Genomic DNA, 21,217 nt, shown 5'->3' on the forward strand with positions numbered 1-21,217 from the left:
TCTATATTCATTTAGACTATTTTTCCAACGCGAGCAGGATTCGGTTGTTTTAGTCGAACACCATATTCTTTCTAATTTCCTCGATTGTTGTTTGAGCTCACGAGTTTTAGCGTTGTACCATGGAGCGGAACGATGTCGTCTGAGCGGAGCAATTGAATCGAGGACGGCTTGAAGACAACCCGTGGTATCCGCAACAAGTTGATCAAGCTGAGAGGGAGCACAAGAGCTCTCTGCAAAAGTAGAGCAAGAATTCAAGGCAGCAGGAATAGCTTCCTTGAAAATGTCTACAGCTCTGTCAGACAAGTTCCTGGACAAGATGATTTTGTTCGCAGGTGAGAAATCCGACAGCAAGAATTCAAAAGTAATGAAGAAATAATGTACTCCATCTTTTTAGGTCACGTTAAAAATAAAGACTAAAACAGAGAAATATGGGAAATCACAGGTAAATCCTAGTGACAAACATTTTGTCTCTTTTTTCTTCGTCTTTTCTCTCCCTCTTTTCTTTGAATTAAATGAAATGAGAGAAGCCAGATATATACTCAGTATCAGATGTTAAGGCTGTTTATTGTTAAATTGTAAGATGTGCATCAAACTTCCACCTGCCGTTAGATTAACTTTCTATTATGACAAACGGCTTTAATCTGACATCAGATGTGACGGGACAATTAATATAGATACAAATGTATATGCTGGTTCAGACGGTTACATTAAATAGCGATTGCTGTGATTGTTTATTGCATTAAAATGTGTCTGACACTCTGGAAACCTGCCCCTGAGGCTTTGTTGACATGTGCGCACATGTGCGCCTGTCACCACATTGCAGCTGTGGAGGATGTGCTCCGCTTTGCGCCCAGAATAGACCAGGTTGGAGCTGGTGAGCTTTCAGCGCACTTTCTGCACTGTTTTTGGCACAAAATTGTCACTGCGCCAACATGAATATGCGACACCTCCCCCTGGTGTGCCGTCAACTCCCCCTGGCACGCAGTCACACCCATCTCCGTGCAGACGGTCTACCAAATTGTCAAACTGGCAGCGCATGGCAGTGCGCCGCACGAAATTAACACTGCGCGGGGTGCGCCAGGCTTACGCCCCCTGCGCTGTGCCACAAAATTAGAGCCCTATGTGTTAAGTGTTCTACTATAATAAAGCTATGAGACATTAACTCAACACTGACTAATGCGCACCATAGCGATAAATATGCGCAGCCTGTAGCAGTCCCCCACCCCCCACCCCCACCTAATCACAGGCACGACATCATGCAGTCACTCGTCATATTGACACCTAATGTGGTTCTCAGGCTGACTGCCTCTCACTAACACTGCTCTCTTTTTTTAACCCACACTCTGTATCTGATTAGAAGTAAAATAATGGTAGAGCAACAGTAATTTGAAAACAATGGTCTAACACCAAATCAGATCTTTTGTTCATTGTTCTGGTTTTCAGTCATTTTAGTGACTGGCCGCCACTGGTCCTGAAAGTGTTGTTAATCTCTTCAGCAAGAGATGTCATGTCTCTTGCATACCTTGTTATTTGTGTACAGACATTGTCCAGTGGAAAGCTGTTAGTTACCTGCTGCAGCGCTGAGAAACCTGTGGCTCTGATTGAGACAGGTGTTTTTTAGGAAAGCTGCAGCCTGGTTTCAGAGGCTTTGATGTGCGTGTACAGCTGGCCAACCACCACATCTCGCCTTTGAAGGCTTGTGTTCAGCCCATTCAGGGGCTTTGTTTTGTAAGCTCAAAACACTGAATCTGTCAGAAAAACAAGATCTGATAGCTCTGGCATTTGTTTCCCTATTTTCCCAAGAATTGTCTGGTTTCCTTCCTGAGAAAGAGGTGTGCAGTGCAAACCCTGACTTGGCCATCTGACATCTTTGTGATACACTACATCTCTGTTTTCAGCCTGGGTGTCAAGCAGGAACTGCTGAAACTGGCACAGGCCTTTGGACCGGATAAAAATGACAGTTGTTTTCTACCGGCTCAATAACATGATCACATCTCAGGTGTTTTGAGCAGAGAACTTGCTGGAGTTCAATGGCATCGCCTCCTTCCACTTTGTTCACGTCACACATGGTGCACCATCTGTAATGATCCCCCTAACATTACTCCATGGTAGTTTTATTTCATCAACAAACAAAAATAAATCCATTCCTCTGGTTTGGTCCCCAAGGCTCTTGAGGTCAAGTAGCTCCTCAGTTATATTCTTGTCATCATCAACTCCTCTCAAAAGCATCAGTAATTTTGCAGTGTCAGATGTGTCTGTGCTTTTAGGGCAGGTTAATGAAACACACTTCCTGTCCCTCCTAAGACATTATTACTCTCTACTTCAGCGTCCACAATGGTTACATGCAAATGACTTGTTCCGCAAATTAGGTGATTGCATCATTTAGCGACTTATTACATTTGTCAAAACAGCGCTGAAGAGTGAAGAAGATAAAGAATAAAAACAAAATAGAGCTAGTTGGGCAGTTGTCAACTTCAGCTCACAAGTCATCGATGGATTGAATATAAAGCAACATTGGTGCCTAATAATAACATGTTGTATCTGGTTACTCGAGTAATCCATTGAATTTCCAGTAGAATACTTGAAACACAGCTGCAGCCCCAGTCATCTCGTAACTTTGCTTTACAGCATTTCAGATGCTTCACTGTCTTAACACGGTCCCCCACAAACAACTTGTCATGCTAATGCTTGTTAGCATGTTTTGACTGGTGTCTCTTTTTATTAAACCCCTTGTACACCTCTCTGCTAAGTGAGCAAACACAACTGTTCGTTATTGCAGTGAAAGCAGCGGCCATCATAGTTGACTTCTTTTTTTTTTTTTAGCTGCAGTCGTCAGTTTCAAGGTCAGCTTGAAGGGGTCACAGCGGGTCACAGCAGGTCACAGCGTGGCTGCACAGTCAGAGCCCACCGACAGGGCTACTGCCACCCTGTGCTTGAATGATATCTATCACAGCCATACATTTTACCTTTTGTGACACAGGCTGTGGGCCATATTAAATCAGACTGGGGCCACAATTGGCCCCTAGGACCGGACTTTGAACATGTCGACTTTGACATTGTGTCAGCTGTTGCTTCCTGTGTTGTTGTGTGTTCACTTGCAGCTAAAAAGCAGGAAGAGGGTTTGGCTGATCACAGACTCTAATGGAATGAAAGTGTGTGTGTGTGTGTGTGTGTGTGTGTGTGTGTGTGTGTGTGTGTGTGTGTGTGTGTGTGTGTGTGTGTGTGTGTGTGTGTGTGTGCTGCAGGTGTGTGTGTGTGTGTGTGTGTGTGTGTGTGTGTGTGTGTGTGTGTGTGTGTGTGTGTGTGTGTGTGTGTGTGTGTGTGTGTGTGTGGATCCAGGGCAGCTCTAGATAGCAGTGTTAAATTAGACCATGATAATAAGCTGTGAGACTTTGTCTGCTCCCTAAGGATTATAAAGCTTTGTCTGTCTTTATCAGTGACCTGACACACAACCACACGCACAGCATACACACCTGCATACACACAGGAACAGGCTACCACACGAGCTCACATATACTCATATTTAACATATTTACTTCAGTGCTTACAAAATCGTTTGACTGGATGCATACAGCTGCTCTTTAAACACGTACTGTATACAAAGAAAACACACATCACGCTAACAAATTATTATGTGTTAAAATGTAGGAACTAGATCTTCTTTGTGGTTTGAAATAACTTAAAGTTAGAGATAAACAAACAGAAAGTGATTGGCCGCAGGCAGCAAAGTACACACATAGGTGACATACTGAACGTTTTCCTCTCTGCCAGGGTCTAAGTCAGCTGACAAACACCACCAACACTCCCAGGTCCTTCTCTCTTTCTAAATAGAACCAAGGGTGCACACTTGGTCGTATTTTTAACTAACTATACAGTTATCTTACCTGTTGACGTTGCATTGGGTATGCACTGCATCATGCCCCACTCCTGTTTAAAAGAGGAAATGTAACACATCAATTCAGCAGAGTTGATAGGCAAAAGTGGTCACACTGTGTATAAGATTTGATTTTGTTAATTTTTTTTACGTATGTCCTTAGATACATGTTTGGGTTGGAAAGAAAAATGCCAGAGAAAACGTTTGGTGTATTATAGTCAAATGTAGTGAAAGCCTGAAGTAGACATGAGTTAAAAAGGGTGGCTTTGGCCTCTTGCCCTGTATCTCAAACCCGAAACGCCTGCCAGTAGACTAACGTGATGTGCACTGCGTACACTATGGGCTCTAATTTCTTGGCGCAGCGCAAGGGGTGCAAGCCTGGCATACCCAGTGCAGTGTTAATTTCATGCTGTGCATCACTGTGCGCTGCCAATTTCACAATTTCGTAGACGTCTGCGCAAAGATGGGTGTGACTGCGCGCCAGGGGGAGTTGACGAAGAAAAAGAGACAAAATAAATGTATGTCACTCAGAATTTACCCGTGATTTCCCATATTTCTCTGTTTTAGTCTTTATTTTTAACGTGATCTAAAAAGATGGAGTACATTATTGTGAGGATGAGGCGGAGACACCGGGAGAGTAGACAGTATATTACCAAAGGTTCTGCTATTTGGCGATGACAAACCAAGAGTGCAGGTGGATCATAAGTTTTCTGAATGGATAAGCCAGCTGTGTAACTGTCTCTTAATTTTTTACTCCTATTAATGACAAAGGAACAGATTACATCTGCCCTGGGAGCTGGCCCACAAGGTGACGCACTTCGTGTCCTCCGATGCGCCCCGCTGTCCATTCTCCTGCTGACCGTCTCCACGGGTCTTTCCAGTACACTGTTTCTGGAGTGCTGGGGATCACTCAGACCAATCAGGCGCTGCGCCTTGGTCGCAGGGCATTTAAAGGCGAGGGGAGGCGCTCATTTGATTGGTAAAAACAGCGCTCAGCTGTGTTAAACCAACTCACGGCTTTTCTCCTCCCTCTCTGCATTTGTGCCGAGGAAGGCGTGGACGCACACCTCTGCGCTCCTCTGCACCTTGACTGCACCACTCTTGGCACTGCAGGAAACTTGCAAAGTGCGCCGGTCACACCCTGTCCGCATGGCAAAGGCCGGCGCAGGGCAAGTGTGCCTGCACTTGAGCCTGGTCTACGAAATTAGAGCCCATTTGTCTAAAAACCAATATGTGTCTTATTTGCAAGCAAAATTTCATTTCATTTCACAAAGGGGCGACAATTTCAATTTCGAGGATTTCAAAACCTTTTATTTTTTTCTTTTTTGAAATGTGTTTAAAATAACGAATAAGCATGTTGATCCAAGTATAAAACATTTTTATTCATCAAAATACACTGCACTGAAATGTGACATTGGATACAAGAGGTGAACAGCACCAGTTGTTCAGAGAATGTACCACTCTCAATTTAAGGTAGCCATTATTAATCAGTGTGAAGGGGGTTGAAGGTAAAGAGACACTATGGCCTGGGCAAAGTAAAGTAGGACAACTTATTGGCATAGCAATGGTGCATTTTTAAAACTGTTTTTAACACAGCAGAGACATTTAACATCTGCCAAACAGACAAAATATATATGGTGTATCTGAAGGTGGCAAGTGTAAAATGTGGGTGTGTGAAACTGACAGGTTGAAGGTTTGCCTGGCAACAGAGTCATCATTCATCAACTTGTGTTGGTAAATCTGTCTGAGGTTTTTAAATTTTCTCTTAAGACTCACTTCTTCTCCCTGGCTTCAATCAAAGTTGACTGGACATCTGGCATATACAGAAGAGGATTAGGGCCATTGAAACAAAGAAAAGTCATTCTTATTTATTCATTTATTTTTTATTTAATTTCATTTATTTATCTTATTTTATTTATTTATTTATTTATTTTTGAGGAAAAAGTTCAGAGTTTTGAGATTAAAATTAGAATTTTGACCCTGAGAAAAAGGTCAGAATTCTGACCTTTTTCTCAGACAAATCAATAATAAAACAATTGACATTTCCCAGTGGTCCTAACCCTCTTCCATAGGCATAATTTTATCAACTTCAATTTATTTTATTCTATTTTTTTTCTTTTTTTTATGCTCCGGTTTTATGTTTTTGTATCTGCACAAGTAACAAAATGCTTTGCATTTTGTTACTTGTGCTGCTTTTAATCTGTACAGCACTTTGGTCAACTTCAGTTGTTTTAAATGCGAGTTGAGTTAAGTTGAGTGAAAAATAAGTCTGATTATTAAGTTGTCGTGCACAATGTTTTTATTCTTACATCCTGTTATTTTTGTATTTAATAAAACAACTTTTCCCAACAAAGAAATTGTTCCTGAAAAGAGCAGTCATTTTATAATCAGGGTGTTCTGTCTCATATTATGGATGATATAAGAATGAGGGGAGCTGGGTGTGGTTTGAACATATTTGCCAGCATTTAGGGAGTGAAATGGTCCGTATGCTGCAAAGAAACAAATGTGTGCACTGTGCAGAAAGAAAAACTTAAGTTACTGTATAAAGCATACTTCATGCCACATATTAATGCTCTGTCAGTTTCAAAATAATGTGTATTGATAATGTGTTGAAATATGCTTGACTTGGGTTTGGATGATCTGCACGCACATTCACATCAGCAGTGATTTTTACATGATGTGTGTTTCCATAAAGCAGCTCCCAGTAATGACTTTGACTCCCCTTCGCTGTTTTTTTATTTTTTATATTACTTTTTTTCCTCTTTTTACCCTGTGTACATCATTACTCTCACACGATTCATCTGTTAGCCCCCAACATCCCTCTGACTCCACTCTTATCAATGACAATGCAGCGCTTAGGACGTTTGCACTGAATTAACAGCACCTTCCTATTCTCCACTGTGTTTTAATGCTGCCACCTATCTGCAGTCCATTGACACGACCACTGCTTCCTACTGCAATGGCCAAAACCCCCACTCTCATCCACAAGCAGTCACATAACTCCCAGAATACCAATGAAAGTGACCTAAACTAGCAAGATCAACGTTTGTGCTCAGATTTAACAGTTCCCCCTGATGTTCCAGTAAAAAGAGATCTTCTAAAATACAAAAAGTAACACTTCTCTTCTTTTGTGCTTCTCTCTGCAGTATGTTGCATTTGCGTCACTCTTCTTCATCCTCCTTTCTATCTCCACCTTCTGCTTGGAGACCCATGAAGCCTTCAACACCATCTATAACAAAACAGAGACGGTCACCGTTGGAAACACGACACATGAGGAGGTATAGTGAAGATGCAGTACACTGCTTTCAATGAAAAACCCACCACCATGCAGTCTTTTCCTGGTGGTTTGGGAAAACAACTAAAACATTCTGCACAGCCAAATGTAACATGTAGCATTTCTTGTTTTAATGACTCCAAGAATCTAGATAAAGTTTTATAATACTTCAAATTCACAATCTCAAGCTACAAGATGTGGTTTGAATAATAGTTTCTTTTTTAACTGTCTGATTTTATTCCCTGTGTATAGGGGCCAGACTCAATGCTTAGTTGGCAGAAACCCATTTGTTCCTCTGGCTTGGTCTCGTAAACCAGCTCCAGAGATAGTGCAACAAGTGCATAAGCGTTAAACAATGCTGAGAAACAAATCCCGCTATAATTTTAAGGATTTTTCTCAGATTTCATTGAACTTGCTTTCGTTTCCTGCAAATAATGTAAGAAAGCATATATAAACAAGTTTTAATCATAAATATGACAAGGTTTTGCACTTCCTTCCATTTTGTCTTTTAAATGTCTGCAGACTAAAGCTCTATTTGCCCTATTCCCACAGGATTAGTTTCACCTGGGGACCTTTGATAATTTGTAATAAGTGTGGAAGACGTCTGTGTTTTCAATCCCTTGAGAAAGAACTATTTTTGTTCATTTGTGAAGTAAAACTGTCAGAGCAAATAACCATATTTTGATGTTTTGATAATACTAATGGAAAGAGATTGCTATGAACCCCTGTGTTATTGGTAAATAGGCAATAACTGGTCTAATTTTTGACAAAAATATAACAATAGAAAAACACGTTACTGGTTCAATGTCACTCATAAGACATCAGGCAAACAATGAAACCAACAAATAAAAAATACTACAGCACATTTTTTAGACACCTCCATAACTTGTGAGGTCGAAAACACAGAAGAAGAGGGCTCTAATTTCGTAGACCAGGCGCAAGTGCCGGTGCACCTGCCCTGCGCCGGCTTTTGCCGCGTGGACAGGGTGTGACCGGCGCACTTTGCAAGTTTCCTGGAGTGCCAAGAGAGGCACACTCACGGCGCAGAGGAGCGCAGAAGAGCACGTCCACGCCTCCCTCTGCGCAAATGGCAGAGAGGAAGGAGAAGAAAAGAGGGAGAGAAAAGACGAAGAAAAAAGAGACAAAAATAAATGCATATCACTCAAGATTTACCCGTGATTTCCCATATTTCTCTGTTTTAGTCTATATCTTTAACGTGATCGAAAAAGATGGAGTACATTATTGTAAGGAGGATGAGGCGGAGACACCGGGACAGTATATCACCAAAGGTTCTGCAATTGGGCGATGACAAACCAAGAGTGCAGGTGGATCAAAAGTATTCTGAATGGATAAGCCAGCTGTGTAACTGCCTCTTAATTTTTTACTCCTATTAATGACAAAGGAACAGAATACATCTGTCTCGGGAGCTGGCCCACAAGGTGTCCTCCGATGCGCCCCGCTGTCCATTCTCCTGCTGCAGGGACAGCGGCTCTGACCGTTTCTGCTACCGGGTCTTTCCAGCACACTTGCCGCGGTGTCGGGGTTCAGTCAGACCAGTCAGACCAGTCAGACGCTGCGCCTCGGCCGCAGCGCATTTAAAGGCAAGGATATGGGCTCATTTGATTGGTGAAAACAGTGCTCGGCTGTGTTAAACCCACTCACGGAATTTCTCCTCCCTCTCTGCCATTTGAGGGAGGCGTGGACACGGTCTATTGCGCTCCTCTGCGCCTTGACTGTGCCTCTCTTGGCACTGCAGGAAACTTGCAAAGTGTGCCGGTCACACCCTGTCCGCGCAGCAAAGGCCGGCGCAGGGCAGGTGTGCCTATGCTTGCACCTGGTCTATGAAATTAGAGCCCATATGTTATATATATTATGACGTTTATGTCACCTCACAAGTTATAATAGTGACTTTATTGATAATTATACCTTTCAATGAAGTTTTTTCCGTTTTTTTTCCACAGAATAATTAAAAAGTATGGAAATTTTGGTTGGCTTGTCTAAATTTTAAGTTTGATTTATAGAAAGTGATTAGTTGAATTCAGTCAAATTACTAGGCACATGCAACTTTAGTCAAATTATGTTTGTGCAACTTGGAAAGAAAAGTTAACTTAAGAACCTTTAATTATTTTTATCTTACCAGTCAAACATTTGATACAGTTGAATTAGAATGCACTAGCTTTTTTTGGTTCAGTGAAGGAGAAAGCCCACTCAGGGAGAACATGCAGACTCTACACAGAAAAGTTAAACAGGAGAATCGAACCAGGGACCTTCCTGCTGTGAGGCAACAGTAATAACTGTGCTACCGTGCAGCCCTCCACCCCCTTCTACTTAGTACTTTTAAGTATTTCACTGTGTTAAACAAGTAAACTTTTCCTTAAAGAAAGAAAGAAAGAAAGACAGGAACAAGTAAAGCCAAGAGTAATTCTAACAATTGGATTGAGTTAGCTGATAATGATAACAGTAATCAATACGTATATAAAAAGTCAGGTATACTTATTCTTTAAAGTAACGCCTTAACCCCTTGGATCAGAATACCACTTATTTTAAATGACTGGCATTTACAAACTATTTGTCGAATACGAAAACAGTAAAACCTAGGGTAATCAGATTTTCAATTTTCCAAGGGTACCTGAATGTAACAAAAAGGATGTTAGCCACATGGTAAACAGGCAAGAAGATAGGTAAATTTGGTAAACTTCACTTTATTTATTTATTTATTCATTTAATTTATTTTATAAAGGGACCATGAACAATATTCAACATAAATGCCACCATTTGATACCAGAGTTAGCTTAAAGCTAGTTTACATCTGCAGTCCCTTGGCAGGTCACAATTAAAACATCACATTGTAGTAAAACTCACACGCTTACACACACCCACACCCACACCCACACACACACACACACACACACGCACACACACATACACACACACGCATGCACGCACACACAGACAAACACACGCGCACACACACACACGCGCACACACACACACACACACACATACACAAACGCACACACACACACACACCAGATGTACGTGCACACACACACACGCATGCACGTGCACACACACAAACACACACACACACACACACACACACGCTTACACACACACACACACACCCACACACACACACACACACACACATGCACGTACACACACACAAACACACACACACACACACACACACACACACACACACAATAATATACAACAGTTAAGATTATGCTTTAGGTCAGTCAATGATTACAGGTTTGAGAGTATTTTAGGAGGTTTTTCAGTTTTGTTTTGAAGCTGCTGAGGGAGTCACAGTTCTTAATATCATTTGGTAGGGCATTCCACTGAGTTGTGGCCCAAAGGCAGTACGACGGAACAGCACATGACAGTCTCTAAAAGAAGATATCCTTGTGGATTTAATGGAGTCCAATGAGCGGAAATGAACAAATTGAAGCAGCGGGGGCAGAGCCAAGCCATTTACAGTCTTATACACCATGCACAAATTTGAAAACAATCTGAAATTCTCAAAACTCAAAAGATGATGTTTCTCCAGTATGTTACAGTGATGATACTGCATTGATTTTATATCTAAAACTTTTAAGGTTTGTTTATACAAAGACTCAAGTGGTTTAATAATCGTCTCCCCTGTCTGAGCCCAGCATGTGATACAGTACGATATATGGGAAAGGATCATAGCATCCCCCGGGAAGAGCTGGACGAAGTGGCCAGGGAGAGGGAAGTCTGGGCTTCCCTGCTTAGGCTGCTGCCCCCGCGACCCGACCCCAGATAAGCAGTAGAAAATGGATCGATGGATCATAGCATGCATAAAAGTTTGGGCTGCATTCACTGAAAGACAGCTTCTTATGTGTCTAAAGTTGGCCAAATTGTATTTGATGTTTTTCATTATTTTCTTAACATGTTTCCTCATATTAAGGTTTGGATCTAAAACTACGCCAAGATATTTGAACTCATTTCAATCTTCTCAGCCTTTATGACAATGTCAGCGTTGATGGGCTGCATACTGGTCTTGGAAAAGAACATGCCTTTAGTTTTGCTTAAATTAAGGCTGAGACACGACCGGTCGAGCCATGCTGTGATCCTTTCCATGGCATTTGATAGCTGCTTTGCTGCTAACTCAGCTCTTTTTTGCATGTGTAAACAAAACAGTGTTGTCAGCATACATTTGTACTTCGATCCCATGACACTGCTGTGGGACATAGTTGATGTAAAAACTAAACAATAAAGGGCCCAGCACAGAACCTTGGGAAACACCCATTCTACATTTCATATCATCAGATAGTACTCCACAGATGTTATCACATTGGGTCCTGTCAGAAAAATATGAAGACATCCAGGCCAGAGCCTATGATGAAAATTTAAATCTAGAGAGTTTTGAGACAAGTATATTTTGATTAACTGTATTGAATGCTTTGCGCAAATCTAAAAACACAGCCCCAACCACCCCTCATTTATCGAGTGGACCTTTGATCTGCTCCATCAGATGTAATGTAGCTGTTTCAGTAGAGTGATTGGGTCTGAAGCCAAACTGCATAGGATGTAGGCAAAGATTACTTGTATTAAGATACCACAAAATACCAAATAAACGCTGGGTTCCAATTAAACGCCGGGTTCCAAATAAACGCCGGGTGTAGCAGCACGTTTAGAAAAATAGACGCCCGTTCCAAATAAACGCAAATAAACGGTATGGTAAGTTACTCGGCGCAGCCTACAAGCCGCAGTCAATTTCTTTTGTTTTTTTTCATTCCACGGTCGTAGTTACAGAACACACATGCAAACTCTGAGCTCACAACTGACAGTTGACTCTTGAAAACTGATTTTTGTAAAAGAAACATGATCAGACTGTACTTTATTAGTAGTGGTGCAACGGATCATGATTGATCTGTGATCCGTTCGGATTGACGTAAATGGTTCGGCACACACATGACCCTGCAGCAGTGTTTTTTGTGCAGCAGAAGCCCAGAGCGCTCGCACCAAACACCCCCTCCCTGCTCGTCTGCCCCGTCTGCCATATTTTACTTGACCCAAAACACAAATAAACGGACTCCCACTGAAAAAATCTGATATCGGTCTGCATTCACGCTTTATTTGGAGAATTTTCAGCATGTTACTTTCACACAAAAACACCGCTAAATAAGGCTCTAGTTCTCATCGTGTCGTAAAATGGCGCTACCTCCGCTGCAGAGCCACAGCTGGGTATGATCGGCACTCACCGCTGTATCAGTACACACGCGGCGTGCCAGATAAAAACAAACACAGGTAGTATGCCAGGACGAATTATGCAATAACAACGTAAAGATGAGGAGGCTTTGAAGAGTCAGAGAAGAAGACGTTACCACTTCCGCTGAATGTTATTTTCTGGGAAAGGAATTAAACCCCTGTTCCAAATAAACGCCCGGTCCCAAATAAACGCCTGGTCTGCTCAGTGATTGAAACAAATAAACGCCCCGGCTACTATTTGGTATTTTACGGTATGTTGTCAGCTGCTTGACTACAACCTTCTCAGCAATCTTAGATAGAACTGGCAGTATACTTATAGGTCTGTAATTACTGGCTTCATGACGATCTCCAGACTTGAAGACCGGGGTGACAATTGAATGTTTCCAAATACAGGGAAAAGTACTTTGTTTAAGTGAGAGATTGATTAAATGAGCAATAGGTGGAGAAAAAAACATCTTTATGTTTTTTGACAAAAATGGTGTCAAAATTAAAAGTGTCTTTACTTTTAGAGGTTTTTAATGAACTAATGATTTTATTCACCTCTGTGGAAACAGATTAAAAACGTGATCTGTAGTAGTTACAGGAGCAATATCTAACTCCTTTTCTTTAAAATTTTTGCCTAACTTGCTTACAGACTCTAAAAAATATTGGTTAAAAATAGCAGCAATAGATGATTTGTCATGAATAAAATTCCCCTCAACTTTGAGATGTAGATACCCTAGATGAGGTGATTCTATAAGGTTATTAATTTGTTGCCAAATTAGCTTATTGTTATTTTTAGCATCATCAATTAGTTTAAGGTAAAAGTGAGATTTGGCTAGTCTTAACTCACTAATCACCTTATTCCTCAGGCCTCGGAAGATTATCATGTATGTGTCCCTTTTTGATTTAATGGCCTTTTTTAAAGCTGAATCTCTTTGGTTCATAAGTCTCTTTAAATTTTCATTAAGTCAAGGTATATTGTGTTTCCTTTTAGATTTTTTCTGGACTTCCACAGTAAATTTTTCCCTTAATTTTTGATTGTCATGTCGTCTCTGAAAATTTGCAGAAAATAAACCATGTAAAAAGCAAGCCCTGAAATTTGCACTGCATTCATGCTTCAAAAATCCTTTGAATGACGCTTCTTATGGCATTGTTTTCCAGGAGTCTTAGTTTCTGCTCAGTCACTCAGCACGCTGTCTCATGGAATGAAGCTGCTTTGCAGATTGGCACAATACCTCTAACATGTGGACTGTAAACTTTGTCAATAGAAGTGACAGTATGCGCTGTCAGGATTGACTGTAAATGGTTTATAAAGAGTAAACAGCTTGTAATAACCACTGTAATTATTAACAGTAATATTGTTACATCTGGCTTCAGTCATGCTTGTCCTAAAGCCCATAGAAGTAAAGGACTTCATATTACGGTAAAAAATGAGTCTACAGTGGGTAAAAAAGTTCCAAACATCAAAATTTGTAGATTCATTGAATGTAGTACCACACCAATAATCCCCTATGTCCCTAAGGCTTGAGAGAACATGAAAATGTGCTATTTACACTAATTACTTTTTTTAAAAGAATAAAAATAGAGAAATTAAATTCAAGCCTTAAGAGTTTGTTACACTGCATGAAGATGTGATAGTTGGGTCATTTTGGACCGAAGCGAGACCGTGGTAAGTGAAGGTCCCTTTTGCAATAGATTTGTCATCTAGAAGGGCTAAAAAACAAATCTAGCTGGGGTGTATTTCTCATAATGGTAGAGAATATTTTTTAGAGGCCAAAATCCAAAATGGCTGTCGTGTCAATATATTTTTAATGGTTTGACCTAAAAGGAAGGACAATATGGTTTCAGATGTTATTTTTTGTTAGGAAATACATATTTCATGATGACATAATCATCTGAGCTTTTTTGACATTTATATCCAAGCTGCCAATTTTAGGGATTTTTGGGGGAGCTTTTGCCATTTTTTAGGGATTTCTTTTTTCTTTTTTTTTAAGTTCTCATGGAGCCTTCATGTAAGGTTCTAATGAAAGCCGAGTTCATGGTGAGTTATACTATGGACACATGGCGGGTATCTTGCCCCACACTCCACCATCTGTCATTTGAGGAAATGATTACCTGTTTCAGCAAGGTGGGCTATTGGCCCTAGATGCTGTTGTCAGAGGGTCGTCTGAGTGTGCTTTGTCTGACCTCTCACCCTAGACCTGGTCAGTTTGGTAAAACCTGTTTGGAGTTTCCTCCAACCAGCATAGCTCTTAAGGTTCACTGAGGTACTCAAGCTGCCTTACCAGGACAAGATGAACAGTCAAAAGGCAGTTTATTTATTGTTTGTTTATTTATTTATTTATTTATTTTTCTTTTTTTACAGAAATACTTAAAGATTACAAATGTGATGAATAGAAATAGATAGGGAAACAAAAAACATGACTGCTCCAGTTTAACTACAGTGCTTAAAAATAGCGCTTTAAAACAATAATTGATTAATTAGTAGTCAATTTTGCGGCAACAGCTTCTTCTTCTGGCTGACATAAGGCACTCTCAGCAGACATTTCATTTCTCAAACTCTGAGCATCTTTACTTTCATTGTCTTTGCGTCACCGAGCTTGTTGAAGTTCAGCTGAAGATGAGATAGAAATATAACATGACGAATGCATATAGTGATAAGCAGGCAGCCCCGTCCTTCCAGGAGGTGGTAGTGTAGACATCACCAAATTTATCAATGCCGAACCAGTTTTTGGCTTTTATTTGTAAGTTGTCCCATTTGCCTTGATTTGTAAAATCTGTGGGCTTATAAGGCTTTCCAAATTTTAGAACACATTCACATGACATTGTGTACTGTGTCTTTCATTAGGAGGGAAGACAACTTGCGTAGCTGCTGATGGAAGTGTTTCTAACACATTATGAGTGAATGAGATAAATATGAAACTAGACCCTGCATTTCCTTGCAGCAAAAAAATACCCAGATGACATACTGATTCGGGAAAAATTCACAGTATGCATCGAACCAGTCTGCTTTGCTTACTGCTGCCCACAATGCAAAGCCCCTGAATTGAAAATGACTGAAAGCGAAGCTTCAACAATCGAAACAACAGACAAATATAAATTTTAGAGCCACTACTTGTTAACTTTACCTCTTCAACACGCAATAGCGTGTAATAACTTGTAAAAGGTCTGTTGTTATTTACCCATTGATAATTCATAACAGCCGAACTGCGGCATTATTATTGTAAACCAGTGATTCCCAACCAGGGGTACGGGTACTCCAAGGGGTACGCTAACACAGTCTTTCCCAAACTTTTTTTCAGGTGACCCAATTTTTGGGGGGAACAAGCCATGGCGACCCAATCCAAAATATGTCCAATCTGTAAACCAATTGACAGGATAAAAAGGGTTCTTAAATTATGTTTCTGCATCATCTTACATCTTTTGTACCAGCCAACAGGCCTAACATATTCAACAAATGCATTACAACTTTATTAGGCTTACACTCTAAAAATACTTGCATTTTTAGTATATGGGTTAGCCTGCTTGCTTTTCAGAATTGTATCCCAGTCATGTGATATTGAGGACAACATATTAAGATGCAATGTTTATCCAAAGGTAATAGCAAGGTAAGCAAAGGTAACAGCATCTGTACATGCCTCTTTTTCAGTGTGACGCTACTGCACAGCTGTAACAAGCTGTAACAGCCCTGTTTCTGCAGCCGGTGTCTAACCAAGATCCAGAAATGATTTTGCACTTTCAAACTCAAAGGGGTTTTGAATCTGACTTCAAATCTTTCTTTTGGAAACTAGCAATCAAAGTTATCAATGGGTCAGCTCTTTCATATGTGTGATGGTGACACAGTGACAGTGTTTTTCTCTGAGTGCTGTAAAACAGCAAGAAAACATACAGTGGTTTGGCTTTGGTTTTTTGACAGTGCCAGCTCATGGCTTCAGACTTTTGAAAAACAGTTACATGTTTCCAGTTACAGTAAACGTTGTGGCGATGACCCTTCACAATGAAAACATAACCAGCTATGACAGTGTGAGGAGCCAATCATCAGTAAACAAATTGGCGAGGGGAAACTCTGGTTAAGGAAAGCATGAATTTCGTGTAAACATTTTGAAAACTAATTTGGTGACCCATAAAAAATCTCTGGCGACCCACCTTTGGGTCAGGACCCAGACTTTGGGAATGACTGCACTAACACATTGCAGGGGGTACTTGGAAACATTTGAAAATCTGTTTCCAACTTGGAAGTACTGAGAATAGAATAGAATAGAATAGAACTTTATTTGTCATTGCAACAAGTACAACGAAATAATCAGAAATTGGTATGTTTGTGCTACAACTAGTTTCATCGGGTAAGCAATAGCCAGTGGCACAGCTGCAACATGTTATCTATCTTAATGTTTAATTTGGGTTAAAAAGAAGAAAATGCCAGAGAATTAAATTTTCAAATTAAGGGGGTTTAAATTCAATGATTTTCATTTAATAACCAGCTCTATGGGGTTGTATTTGTGCCATCAGAAACTGAAATTGAATTAAATATTGAATTTGAAAAGCATGAAGTGTAACTGAAAATTAATGTTTTGAAAATTAGTTTATTATTTTTGATTGAATTATTTTTTTAATTGAATTTGAAAAAACACAGAATTCAATTTCAATTCACAAAAAGCAGATTCAGTTTTAAAATTCAGTTTCAATTCAGAGCGGCACGACCCTTACATCATCTTGTGTCTGTAGAGAGACTAATCGAGCACAGATTCACAGACACCCTCCACACATCCCCGGACCCTCCTGTGTTGTGTCTAGCTGTACTCCCTCTCCCCTGAGCGGGACGATCGTCAGTTCAACGATGGCTGAAGACCAGCGGCTGAATAATCAAGTTAGAAAGCACATAATACACATGGTTGTCTGTCTACATGTTACCCTGCGATCGACTGGTGACTGGTACCGCTCTCTACTACCTCTCTGCTACCGCCTCTTGCCCAGTGACAGCTGCACCCGCCCCGCAACCCCGAAAGGGATAGCCGGTATAGAAATGAATGAAATCACATACACGCCCCTCACCACCCCCGAGTTGACAATTGAAGATGGCTGCCCCCCGTTCTAAACAGTTATCAAGCTCCTGTATTTATCAGTTCATAAGCATTTCTGACAAATGTTTGTGACTCTAAATCAGCTGTATACATAGTTTTTGTTCAACTTATATTTGTAAAAATGCTAGCTCAGTGTTATTTACATCCCTTGTGTGGTATTTGTGAACTAAACGCAGGGCGTGCTAACAACAGCTAACACAACAGCCCTGGTATGTCAGCACAGATAGCGGACGTGTAGAGGGTGTCCGTGAATCTGCTCAATTAGTCTCCCCAACAGGCACAAGATGACGTAATGGTCGTGCCACTCTGAATTGAAATTGAATTTTGAAACTGAATCTGCTTTTTGTGAATTGAAATTGAATTTTGAAACTGAATCTGCTTTTTGTGAATTGAAATTGAATTTTAAACTAAATCTGCTTTTTGTGAATTGAAATAGAATTTTAAAACTGAAACTGCGTTTTGTGAATTGAAATTGAATTTTAAAACTGAAACTGCTTTTAGTGAATTGAAATTGAATTTTAAAACTGAAACTGCTTTTTGTGAATTAAAATTGAATTCTGTGGGGAGGGGGGGTTCAAATTCAATTGAAAAAATAATTCAATTAAAAAAAATAAATTCATTTTCAAAACATTAATTTTCAGTTACACTTCATGCTTTTCAAATTCAATATTTTAATTAAATTTCAGTTTCTGATGGCACAAATAGAACCCCATACAGCTCCGATAAGTTATTTTGGAGAATCAACAACATGCATGAGTGAGGGGGTACTCATGGCATACCATAAAGGCTCAGGGGGTACACAAGACAAAAAAGGTTGGGAACCACTGTTGTAAACCACTGCCAAGTATAGTATGACATTTTATTGTTACATTCTGTAGTTCACCTTTATATTTCCACCACCTTAAATTTTTCTGCTTCTCTTCATTCTTAATACTGTATTGTGTGTGTGATGTTTATCCTTGATGTGCTTTTTTTCTTTTACGTGGCCCTAATAAGCAGTCATTAGCCATCACGAAATGATAAGTAATTCCTCTCCCAAATAATAAGTATTCTCCGCCACTGTTTCATGTAAAACTCTGCTTCCGGCAATGTTTTTGTAGATTAATAACTTAAATGTCAACATGTCAGCTACTCGTGGTTTGTTTTGTACAATAAAAATTAAGTTTGGAAAAAAAAATCATATCAAAAATAAATCTTATTTCCACTTTGCTAAAAAAATAAACCTAACAGAGCAGTCATACTACATACTACATTCAAGTGTAGTAGGCATTATGCAGTGCCTACTACATACTACTTTCATACACAGTATGTAGTAGGCAAATTCGAGGTCTAACAACATGTATTATCCATCATTGTAGGTCGGGCCCTTTAAAAAGATCATTTCCACGACAGCCATTTTGGATTTTGGACTCAAAAAAATGTCCCCACCTTTTCACATTTCAGTCTAAAATGGCTCACCTATGAGTTACATCAGTCCATAGCCATGGTTGTTCTGAATCTATAGAGGTGCAAGACTTTACAGCGAAAAGTGAGAACACAGTGACAGAAGCAAAAAAAAAAAAAAACTGCTTAAGATTCTGTGTGATAAAGTTTTATATTTCAGTACAGTGTACTTGGTTTGTTAAACTAGAATTACAATTTAGGCTCACAGGGAAATAATGTCAAAATTCCAAATGATATTACCCTATGTTAACCACGAACTCTGTGCATGTACAATTAAATATACAATGAGATAACTGCTTGGTAACATTTTCCTACCCCCTGCCCCCTTTTTCCCTTGTTCTTCCATGCAGATCGTGTATGAGGTGGTCACTGATGGCTGGCTGACATATGTGGAAGGTGTTTGTGTCATCTGGTTCACCATTGAGGTGATTGCACGTGTCATCTTTTGTCCTGACAAGGCAGAGTTCTTCCGCAGTGCCCTGAACATCATAGACTTTGTGGCAATTGTGCCCTTTTACCTGGAGGTGGCACTAAGTGGCCTCTCCTCCAAAACAGCCAAAGACGTGCTGAGTTTCCTGCGTGTGGTGCGCTTTGTTCGCATCCTGCGTATTTTCAAGCTAACCCGCCACTTTGTTGGCTTGCGTGTTCTGGGCCACACATTGCGGGCAAGCACCAACGAGTTCTTGCTGCTCATCATCTTCCTGGCGCTGGGCGTCCTCATCTTTGCTACCATGATCTATTATGCTGAACGCATTGGCGCTGACCCTGATGATCCAACGGCAGCGGCCCACACAAACTTCAAAAACATCCCTATCGGCTTCTGGTGGGCTGTGGTGACCATGACCACACTGGGTTATGGGGACATGTATCCTGAGACATGGTCTGGAATGCTGGTTGGTGCCCTATGCGCCTTAGCTGGTGTGCTAACCATTGCCATGCCTGTGCCCGTCATTGTCAACAACTTTGGCATGTACTACTCCCTGGCCATGGCCAAACAAAAGCTCCCCAAGAAGAGGAACAAGCACATCCCCAGAGCACCACAGCCTGGCAGTCCCAACTACTGCAAGCCAGATGCCTTGGCCATGGCAACTGCCTCACCGCACAGGCTGATGGGAAATGTGCTTGGACCAGGCATGGTTGGATCTGGCAGCATGATGGGTACCGGGGACTGCCCACTGGCACAGGAGGAGATCATTGAGATCAACAGGGCAGGTAAGTGGCTGAGGTAAAGCATGCATGGCAATGTGGTATAAGGTTAGTGATGTGTTGATGTGAGGGCAGAGAGCAGACACTGGATTCAGTTCCATGTTGTTTGTTTCATGATTTTTAGGTTATTCCAAGACATGGATCAGGTTATCAGGGGGAAATACCTTTAAACAAGGCTTTAACACCCAGTGCACCTTGGACTCGCCCAGATGTCTCTCTTTTCAGGAATCAAAATTCATAATAGATAGGAGTGAATATCTGTAAATTCATTCCCTTATTTCAGATTTTTTTAATTGATAAGATGAGTCCATTATTATCTTTAAACAATGTTAGATATCTAGTGAGTGGTTTGTATTTTTTATTGTTATTTTATAACAAGAAAGTGCACTGAGTTTCTTAAAGTCATTGATTGGTTATAGTCTAAGGATGAGGTCACACTGGCCAACCATGCAGTGCCTTAGCATGCTTCAGCCCTAAAGCACGTTTCGAATAGCCAGTGTGACCACAACCGTGCCGTGCTCAAGCACGATTCGCTTCCGTGCTTTGGCACGCTTTGGAGAGGTGGGCTTGCGGTTTACTTCATGCACGAGCATAAGCTCGCAGACAGCGCATGCAATCCATGACGTATGATCGCCGCGAGCGCATCTCTCGACAATCATTTTTAACAAAGCGGCGGGGGTGTTAGAGGGCTGTGTTGGGCCAAAAGGACTTACCATAAGTCTAAAAGTCTCTAAAGTTGTATATAGTATGTAGTAGTAGTGCTCTCTGTGTCTCATTGCGCTTCATGTAAACAAACGCTTCACGATGAGGGAGGCGGGCCATGTGCATGTGTGATACCCACTAAAGTCTGGTTTATATAGCTGGGGAACAGTGCTGCGGGGGGGGGAGGCAATCGTGACCGTGCCCTAAAAATCATGAGGAAAAAAAAACATGAAATTCTGAAAATACCTACAAACAAAAACATTGTTTGTTTGTTTTTGTATGTTTCAGCCTCATTAAAAATGATTTGTTGTCGCCAAACACACACCATTTCTGACTTTTAATTTCACAGCCTAAAAATCTCCAAGTACTCCAATTAAGCCCTAAGTCCTTAAAAAATATGATTATATAAAACTGTCA

At 40.7% G+C, this 21,217-nt stretch overlaps 1 protein-coding gene across 5 annotated transcripts in view; it reads left to right on the plus strand.

Annotated features, from left to right (window-relative positions):
- LOC141810055 (voltage-gated potassium channel KCNC1-like) overlaps positions 1-21,217 on the plus strand; it is a 107,523-nt gene that overhangs the window by 46,136 nt on the left and 40,170 nt on the right. For all 5 annotated transcript variants that reach the window (XR_012600042.1, XM_074697368.1, XM_074697370.1 and 2 more), the window contains exons 2-3: positions 7,021-7,152; positions 19,243-20,104. Coding sequence is in view for 4 of the 5 variants with exons in the window: in XM_074697368.1 (XP_074553469.1) it covers positions 7,021-7,152; positions 19,243-20,104 (994 nt within the window). In the remaining variant the exon portion in view is untranslated. The remainder of the gene's footprint in view (positions 1-7,020; positions 7,153-19,242; positions 20,105-21,217) is intronic.

Source organism: Halichoeres trimaculatus, unplaced genomic scaffold (assembly GCF_033239565.1).
Source record: "Halichoeres trimaculatus isolate MK-OKI-2021-1 unplaced genomic scaffold, fHalTri1.1 fHalTri1_scaffold_20, whole genome shotgun sequence".
Lineage (NCBI taxonomy): Eukaryota > Metazoa > Chordata > Actinopteri > Labriformes > Labridae > Halichoeres > Halichoeres trimaculatus.